This window comes from Carassius gibelio, chromosome B13 (assembly GCF_023724105.1).
Source record: "Carassius gibelio isolate Cgi1373 ecotype wild population from Czech Republic chromosome B13, carGib1.2-hapl.c, whole genome shotgun sequence".
In the NCBI taxonomy this organism is placed as follows: domain Eukaryota; kingdom Metazoa; phylum Chordata; class Actinopteri; order Cypriniformes; family Cyprinidae; genus Carassius; species Carassius gibelio.
In genome coordinates, this window is record NC_068408.1 from 417,690 (window position 1) to 427,413 (window position 9,724).

Here is a 9,724-nt window from a genome sequence, read left to right on the forward strand (position 1 = left end):
CACAGAGACGTCTATATACTGCCTATCTTCATCTGGAAGACATATTTTAGAGCAAGTAAAGAAAACCTGAGGAATAAATCGAATGGAACACAATGTGTCAATACAGTCTTAAACAACTTCCAACAGATCTCCATTACTTTTAATTAATTATAGAAAAGATATACTGAAATAACTTTTCACTGTAACTTCTGATCCCACTGTTCTTCATCGGCACTTTTGTCTTGTCTTCCAGTGCAAATATCTAAAGATTCCTAATTCAAAGGGTTTTCTTTCCTCAGTGACAGATATTTGTTCCTGCTTTAATCATAAACATACTTTATTTTGATCAGTATGTAGACTTTATTTGTTCATTATGCATCTCCAGTAAATGTATCTTGATTTAGGCATGTTTAGATATTTGTGCTGGAAAACACGACCGAAACACTGAGGAAGATGCAGAGAATTCAACCTTTATCTGTGAAAGCTTGAGCCACAGAAACCTCAGCATTTAGGAGATGGATCTGTCTCAGTGAGGCATGTAGTTAAACAGCAAGCATGACGCGTTACAGGGTCAGCACCTGCGTCCTCCTCCGCCTCGCGCGACACAGGAGCGTCGTTCCGTCGCGTCGCGCGCACGCAGCAGCTGCAGTCCTGGAAGATGACGAGCCCGAGCACGTTCACCGCGAGCCCCAGCGAGCCCACGATCAGCACGAGCGGCGGCTCATCGATGGCCTGCGGCAGGGCGAGCCTCTTCAGTGACTCCATGGACACGGAGAAGCAGAGCGCGGCGAGGAACACGGCGTTGGCCAGCGCGCCCACCACCTCCGCGCGACCCATTCCGTACGTGAAGCGCCCCGAGCCCGCGCGCCGCGACACGCGCGCCGCCGTCAGCCCGACGCACAGCGACAGGATGTCCGACAGCATGTTGAAGGAGTCCGAGACCAGCGCGATGGAGTTGCCCATGTACCCCGCCACGATCTCCGCCACGAAGAAGATGACGGTGATGACCAGCATCAGGATCAGGCGGCACGTCTTCCCGCTGTAGCGCCCCATGATCGCGTGCGTCTCCCTGACGCTCACCTGTCTGACTCACGATCATGAGGTGGCACTTCTCCACGCGCTGATGACGCGTCGCGTCGCGTCGGATCGCTTCAGGCCTCCTCGTCATCTCTGAACACTCACCGAGCCGGTTCCGTGCTGCTGACCGAGTTAGTTTGGGGGGAGTTAGTTAGTTCCCTGCAGGTCAGCGCGGGGTCATGTGGATACAAGTCATAAACACGCTTCTCTATCTCATGATTGTCAATATTAGTTTTTCCTCGTGTCCTCAAACAACTGTGAAATTAAAACTGTGCAAACACTTCATTTGTTTTAAAGCACTCGTGTTTTCTTTGGGTTGGTGCTGGTGAATCTAAACCCAGAGGATCACAGCTCAACAACACAACTACAGATAGATTACTAACGACACTACAAGTCTCCAGCTGCTTAATTACACGAAGAATGGTAGGATACATCAATAAATACAAGTAAAATATTACTAAATAAATAAATAGGTCTCAATTTATATGTGACCCTAGAACACAAAACCAGTCATAATGGTCAGTTTCTTAAATTTATATTTATCATCATTCACATAAATGTAAAACAAACACTTAAATCTGTATTTCAAATGTTTTCTTCCTGTAGTCTGAAAGAAGAGACGATATGGAGCAGAACACAGCAGAGCATGGGAAGCAGTGGTTGTGTGTTGGTTTGAGTGAGTGTGTGTGTGGGTGTGTGTCTGTGTGTGAGTGTGCGTGTGTGTGTGTGTGTGTGTGTGTGCGTGCGTGTGTGTGTTCAGAGCTCTGTTCTGCTGTATGTGATCAGGGTTGGGATGACGGTCAGTGTAAGAGGAGATCTTTCGGTCAAACACAGAAGATGACCAGTGTCCCCCCCCGAGAGACAGATCCACACTCAGCTTTACTCCCGTCTGCTGGAGCTCTATGAGATCAGTGCAGTCAACACATCTGTTACTGTATTTACTAATCTTTGTTAGTTCATAAAAATACATCTGTCCATTGCTAGCTCATGTCAGCTCAGCTAAATGTGACTCTGGAGCACAAGACCAGTCTAAAGGGTCACGTTTTTGAAATTGAGATGTATACATCATCTGAAATCTGAGGGAGCAAAAAAAAATATTATAATTGTGACTCATACAATGTATTGTTGTCTATTTCTACAAATATCCCTGTGCTACTGATGACTGCTTCTGTGCTGCAGGGACACATGTAATATTAATAAAAACAGCTTTGGACTTTAATCAGATATTACTAAATGCACAAAAGTTAACATTAAAATGAATGAATACTTCTGAAGTGTTTTGAAGTGAAGCTCATGGTAAAGTGTTACTGATTTCTTGAAATACTGGGAAGGAAGAAAAATTCCACTTTAGGCAATGATTTATTCTTCAAGTCAGACATCAAATATAACACAGTGAACCTCATGAATACAATAATGAACAGAAGCGGCTTCAATCAAACGACAGAGAGAAGAAGAAGAAACGCTCTTGCTGGTACTTCAGAAGCAAACACCGAACACAAACGAGAGGAGTTTGAGAGGAATTAGCTCAGAGAAACCATACAATAAAGTTCAGCAGAACTGAGGAGAAATAAAGACCCAAAGAATCCACAAAGTCTTGAAGAAATCACCAACACAAGAATAAGATTACTGCCACACTCCTCTCCAACAGAACACAGGAAGATAGTTTCTAAAAGTGTAGAAATACAAGAGTAGAGTGATCTAATACACGCTGTGTGTGAAGAAAACAGATCGAGTGAACATGTGCTAAAGTCTGCTCCAACACAAACACCAGCTCTTCAGTCTGAAACCCTGAACCTGTGTGAACCTGTGTGAACCTGTGTGAACTCTGTGTGAACCTGTGAGAACCTGTGTGAACCTGTGTGAATCTGTGTGAATCTGTGTGAACCTGTGTGAACCTGTGTGAATCTGTGTGAATCTGTGTGAACCTGTGTGAACCTGTGAGAACCTCTGTGTGAACCTGTGTGAACCTGTGTGAATCTGTGTGAACCTGTGTGAACCTGTGTGAATCTGTGTGAACTCTGTGTGAATCTGTGTGAATCTGTGTGAACCTGTGTGAACCTGTGAGAACCTCTGTGTGAACCTGTGTGAATCTGTGTGAATCTGTGTGAACTCTGTGTGAACCTGTGTGAATCTGTGTGAATCTGTGTGAACCTGTGTGAACCTGTGAGAACCTCTGTGTGAATCTGTGTGAACCTGTGTGAACCTCTGTGTGAATCTGTGTGAACCTGTGTGAATCTGTGTGAACTCTGTGTGAACCTGTGTGAATCTGTGTGAACCTGTGTGAATCTGTGTGAACTCTGTGTGAACCTGTGTGAATCTGTGTGAACCTGTGTGAACCTGTGTGAATCTGTGTGAACCTCTGTGTGAACCTGTGAGAACCTGTGTGAACCTGTGTGAATCTGTGTGAACTCTGTGTGAACCTGTGTGAACCTCTGTGTGAATCTGTGTGAACCTGTGTGAATCTGTGTGAACTCTGTGTGAACCTGTGTGAATCTGTGTGAACCTGTGTGAATCTGTGTGAACTCTGTGTGAACCTGTGTGAATCTGTGTGAACCTGTGTGAACCTGTGTGAATCTGTGTGAACCTCTGTGTGAACCTGTGAGAACCTGTGTGAACCTGTGTGAATCTGTGTGAACTCTGTGTGAACCTGTGTGAATCTGTGTGAACCTCTGTGTGAATCTGTGAGGTCACACGACTGAAACCACAGATGACTAACGGAGGATAGAGAAGGGATCACAACTCTCCTCAACATTTAAGGAAACAAACAGAGAAATCTACGTCATTTCATCAGGTGCATTCATTAACCCTTGGTCTCCCGGTGAAGATGGAGATCTTATGTATGGAGTTAGATTAGTGCAGAAGTCATGGATCCTTCATGATGTGTGTCTGTCTGCTGCTGGTGATGTGGTTTAGTGTCCGTTCTTCAGTTCAATACTGTGCCTTACATTCTGTAATATCCAGATAAACACACAGAATTAGCTTTTCCCAAAAAGAGTTTTCTAAAACTTGTGCAGCAATCAATCTATAGTCATCATCATAATATTCAGAGTTTTAGAAACATGTTGATAAACTTATTATTGAGCCAGTTCTGTTTATTTATATGGATATCCAAAGAGAACTGAGAGCACAGACTTCTGAAGTACGGACAAAAACAACAGCATTAACAGCTGACCTCCACAAAGCAGTCTACACTTCTGGCACAAACAGAACTCCATACTTACAGAGGAAACATGTCAAACACGGGAAAGAAGCCATGAACATATGCATTTCTGTCAAATAATCTGAACTGCCATCCGCTGGTGTGCAGATGATCTGGTCGTTACGTGCCGTGTTTGTTTGTGTGTTTGTTTATCTGAAGCTCTCGTCCTGCTGTGCGTGTTCATTAGTGACTCTCTGACGTGAGAGAGATTAGGAGGCGTCTGACGGGACGTGCTCCTCGAAGCCCTCGCTCTCTCGCACCAGCGCTCGCTCCAGGATCACACGGCCCTCCTTGTAGCGCTGGCTGTCCTCGGTGGCGAACTCGTAGATCCAGCCCAGCTTGCTGTTGCAGTTCTTACAGCTGACGTCTCGCACCATGTGTCTGCCGGTCAGCATCACACGGTCCTGCACCTCGCTGTACTGCAGATTCACCACCTGAGACACATCACAGACCCCAGCATCAGCACCAGACCCTCACCAACACACTACACCTCCTGCGTTTCTGAGACGGTCGTACTGTGGTCAAGTGTTCCATATTCTTTTATAAAGTCATCTTTTCAGTCAAATTCTTACATTTAATCCATGAATTACAATCATACGACATTTGGGCCGTTAGCAAGCAAATGAAATCAGCAACAACTAAATTCATCATCAAGTGATATTTAGATGTTTACACACTGTTTAATGAAGGACAGGAATGTATTTGACCTGCAGTTACATATGCATTACTACTGTTTTGATATATTAAACAAAACGTGAATACTGATATTTATTTAATTAAAAGATCCATGTACATTTATTCTTTTTGCAGACACTTCTATGGTGAGGTGATCTGCCTCCAGCCGCACAAACACTGTGTGACTTACTTCATCCTGATCTGAGCTGATCTCTGACTGGTGCGACTGGTTTCTCTGTGTGTGTGTGTGTGTGTGTATGTGTAAGAGACAAGTGTGTCCTGAGGCTGTGGGACGTGTGTCCCTCGTGAGGGTGTATCACAGCTGAAGACACGGTCCTAAACCCCGAGCTCTGTCCCTCACCGCACCTGAGCCACAACACAACCTTCACCATTTCATCTCTGACACTGCAACAACACTAAAAGAGGGAAATAAACCATTGTCCATTATTTTACAATTAGTAATAAACACGCCACTAAATGGACACTGGCATACATCTGCACTATACACACTCCTGCACAGTGTTCAGTTCACACACACACACACACCGAAGACACACACATCCTAACCGTATATCTGCTCTGAGCCAACTCTCATGTGCACAAGCACTTTATTATTAAACTAGAACATTTCTTACATTCCTACAATTTCACATTTCCACCTCGTGTATCTCGTCTGCCTTGTTATATTTAATCCGCTCTTGATCTGATCTTGAATATACTTGATCTTCTGTATACGGTGTATGTGGAAGAACTTTAACCAGAGGCCTATTCATTGTGTAATATCTAAATGTTTTAAATAATGTTCAGTGAGATGTAAGCTCATTTAATCATTTATTATCCGTGCATGAGTTGTGCAGTAATGAGCTATGATTAATGTTGAGCTTTGACTTTACATCTCTATGATCTGCTCGTACAGAGTTGGTTTCTCACACAGTGTATGCCCGGCCTTACATGAACCACTTTAAATGTGAAATGAAAGCATCCAGCAGGTGGCAGCAAACCACTGTTAATTAGTGAGTCATTGTGATTGAACTGAATCATTTAAACAGCTGATTCATTCAGGAACAAATCACGTCATGTTGTTGCAAAAACAGGCAATGTTTAGTCTAAAACATAAGTCTCTTAATATGAATTGCTGTTTATTGGAGTGTTGTATAAAATCAATATCACATTTGTAATCATGCTGGGTTAGGATGAGTATTTATAGAATATATAAACCGAGTCTTGTTTCCTGACTCCGCCCACCAGTCGATGACGTCATCTCCAGTGGTGCAGAGGTCATTGAGATTGACCCCGGGTTCAAATCTGCCTTTTGGCAAACTTTTGTTTGGCCTCTTCAAATACCAAATCACATCAGAAAAGCATTTATTTTCAATGAAAATTAAGGAAATAATCAGAAAGCTGAAAATACAGAATTTGGTAGGGTTAGAAAGAGGATAAGGTGTCATACATTTAATAATCTGAAATAAAATTAAAAATGTACACTCAAGTTATTGTATACTGTTTTATAATGTACTACAATACTGAGGAGCAGATAATTGCCACTATTTGCACTAAGTAGTATAAAAAGCAGAAACCCCTGGTATTTTAACAGTATAGACAGAATCTATTTGTTCTTCCACGTATACATTTTCTGCCCCATATCTTGTATTCTGTGATCTTTCTAAATGTATTTTAATAAACTGAATCGTGCAGTGAAAGAACGAGTGCACTCTGTAGGGTGTTTAGTAATAAAGACCTAATCTCACATCGTTGAAAGAACAGTTTGTCTATCACGGATGATATAGACCTTGTTGAAGAGGAAAGCTCGTCCGGTGGCTCCGGTGAAGCGTGTGGAGATCAGCTCGGAGCGGTTCGTCAGGATTGTGTCACAGTTAGCACAGGAGAAGAGACGCGTCCCGCCGATGTGATCCAAGAAGATACGGCCCATGATACACACACACACCTGAGAGAGAGAGAGAGAGAGAGAGAGAGAGAGAGACACACCTGTGAGAGAGAGAGAGACTTTTTGACTTTTAAAAATCTTTTAATCAAACAACTAGTTTAATTACAATATTTGCACCACACAAAAACAAATAAATAACTAAATTAGATAATAATAATGATAATTCACAATTTTACCAATTAAACCATAACTCTCCAAAACCATTTCTCACCACAAGAGCATTTTTCACACTCCACCTTGCATCAAAAAAATCCATGTTATTTGTTAATTTACAATAGGCATATTCTACAGCAACCCTGTACTTTACTAATGATTTGAACATTCCAACCAGATCAATATTTTCCCCATCATTTTTACATGTGTGGGATTTCAAAATTGCCAACTTTGCTTGCCCTAATAGAAAGTTAGCCACAGTGCACTGTGCTTTCCATTCCTTCTTGTACTTCAAGCCCAAAATAAACAGATTTTTTGTAAAAATAAACCCAAGTTCAGTAAATATTTTCCCCAACAGTTCAAACAAAGGAATTAATCTACAACAATCAGAAAAAACATGAAAAACAGTATCAGGAGCATTACAAAATGGACATGTAAATGAAATCATTGCATTAAATTTTGAGACAAGACTATTTGTGGCCACAGCACAGTGGAGTATTCTCCACTGGAGATCCCCAGATCTCTTAGGAATAGGGGCTTTATACAAACACCTCCATGATGGAGTTAGTTCTGAGGAAATTGATAAATATTCTCTCCATTTAGTATCAGTCCGTCTTTTCAATTGAGCGTAGAACAAAGATTTCACACACATTCCATACAACATCTTTTTTTCCACATTCTGAAACAAAACATCTTTAAATCCCTTTAATAACAAAGTATTATTTAAATCTTCATCTAATTCAAATCTTATTTCTACTCTAAGATCTGGAAAGGTCAGGGACTTTTCACCATTTTCAAAAAAAGTTTTTACAAAGGTCAAAAAAGATTGAGGAATTTTTTTTTTTGAAATCCTCTATTAACCCTTCAACATATCTTTCTGATCTCAGCCCAACTTGATCAGCTATCGATGAAGTCGTACGCCATTGACCTTTTGTAGAATCAATTAAGTCCATTACAGTGACTATTCCAGTCTTTAAAAACATATCAACTACTGTACTTGAAATCGATGAGTTCATTTTAAAAAGAGAATTAAAGAATAATGGTTCCAAGACACCGTAATGTTCACTCTCCTTTCTGACCTTCTTCAACAATTGCCAAGCTCTAAACACAGACTCATAAAACTTTAAAATACAACGACTTACTCTTGAGACAAAAGATTTTTCAATTAAGAACAACTGCTTATCTATTCCGATTCCTCCTATATCCTGTAGAATAGACAAGCTGTATGCAATCCAGGGAATCTTATCTGAGCAGTATAGCAATTTCTGTAATGTTTGAAGTCTCATTGTTTTAACTCTTGCTTCTAAATCTATGAGTCCTTGTCCTCCTTCAGTCACTGGGAGATATAAAACCCCCGGAGGAACCCAATGAAAACCATCCCAGAAAAAATTGACAAAACTTTTTTGAATTGTAGCAAGTAGCTCTTCAGGGGGATCCAAAACTGTAAACCGGTGCCACAACATTGAGGCTGCCAAGTTATTAACAATTAAACATCTCCCTCTATAAGATAACTTTGGAAGGATCCACCTCCACCTTTGGAGTCTACCTGTAACTTTATCAGCTAGACCTTCCCAATTCTTTTTCATGTAAAGTTCAGTTCCCAGATATACCCCGAGAACCTTAAAACCATCCTTAATCCATTTACATTGTTCTGGAAGCCGAGGAGGGTCTATATTTTGCCAGTCTCCTAGTAGCAGAGATGTACACTTATCCCAGTTAATTTTAGCAGATGTTGCTTTCTGAAATATTTCCAGGCTAGAAATCAAAGCAGATATATCATCGGTGTTACTGATACATACGGTTACATCGTCTGCATATGCTGTGAGTTTTACAGGTGGAATTTCTGGGAACCTAGGAACAACAAGCCCATGCAATTTATTCCTTAAAATTGACAGAAAAGGTTCAATAGAAATGGAGTACAAAAGTCCAGAAAGAGGGCATCCTTGTCGTATACCTCTAGTTACTGCAAAAGGTCTAGAGAGGCACCCATTAATTCGCAGCATACTAGATGTTTCACTGTATAATAATTTAACACAGGAGATAAAATGTGGACCAAAGCCAAAAGCCTTCAACGTCTTTAGTAAATATAAATGATCCACTCTGTCAAAAGCTTTCTCTTGATCTAGAGATAAGAGTCCAATGTCAACTTGATGTGTTTTGGCAACTGTAATGATGTCTCTTAAGAAAAATAGGTTGTCGAAAATTGTTCTTTTGGGGATACAGTATGACTGATCCTCATGAATTATTGTTGCCATACATTTCTTCAACCTATTGGTTATAGCTTTTGACAGTATTTTAAAATCAGTACACAGTAATGAAACAGGACGCCAATTCTTCAGGTATCCAAGATCTCCTTTTTTGGGTATTAAAGTCAGTACTGCTCTTCGACAGCTCAAGGGTAGAACACCTTGGTTAAAGGACTCCAGAAAAACACGATACAAGTCTTGTCCAAGCACATTCCAAAACCCTTTGTAGAACTCTGCAGACAGACCATCCAGTCCAGGAGATCTGCCACTGTTCAGCTCCAGCACAGCACTTGACAGCTCAGAAAAAGTTGGAAATCCCTCCAGCTCCTCCTTCTCAGTCGATGACAACTGAGGAAGACCTTGAAGAAGTTCTTCAACTGCTGCTTCCTCACAGTGTTCTGAATGATAGAGATCCTCATAAAAAGAAATAGCAGAAGCTATAATTTCTCG

At 41.3% G+C, this 9,724-nt stretch overlaps 1 protein-coding gene across 50 annotated transcripts; it reads right to left on the minus strand.

Annotated features, from left to right (window-relative positions):
* Positions 1–2,402: 2,402 nt before the first annotated feature.
* LOC127970273 (protein yippee-like 5) lies at positions 2,403–6,909 on the minus strand. Of its 50 annotated transcripts, XM_052572732.1 has the most exons (7): positions 3,540–4,457; positions 3,414–3,508; positions 3,333–3,363; positions 3,250–3,271; positions 3,014–3,043; positions 2,942–2,981; positions 2,403–2,911 (listed from the first exon to the last, which is right to left on the minus strand). In XM_052572732.1, exons 1-7 carry the CDS (start codon positions 3,806–3,808, stop codon positions 2,832–2,834), a joined length of 567 nt encoding a protein of 188 aa, XP_052428692.1. In that variant the 5' UTR covers positions 3,809–4,457; the 3' UTR covers positions 2,403–2,831. The 50 variants fall into 50 exon arrangements, 42 of the variants coding, with proteins under 42 accessions (XP_052428692.1, XP_052428691.1, XP_052428679.1 ...); XR_008156578.1 differs by lacking the exons at positions 2,942–2,981; positions 3,250–3,271; positions 3,414–3,508 and adding an exon at positions 6,720–6,909 and having other exon boundaries at positions 2,403–2,901; positions 3,014–3,072; positions 3,353–3,383; positions 3,540–3,559; positions 3,704–4,689; XR_008156579.1 differs by lacking the exons at positions 2,942–2,981; positions 3,250–3,271; positions 3,414–3,508 and adding an exon at positions 6,720–6,909 and having other exon boundaries at positions 2,403–2,901; positions 3,014–3,072; positions 3,353–3,383; positions 3,591–3,610; positions 3,704–4,689.
* Positions 6,910–9,724: the final 2,815 nt, after the last annotated feature.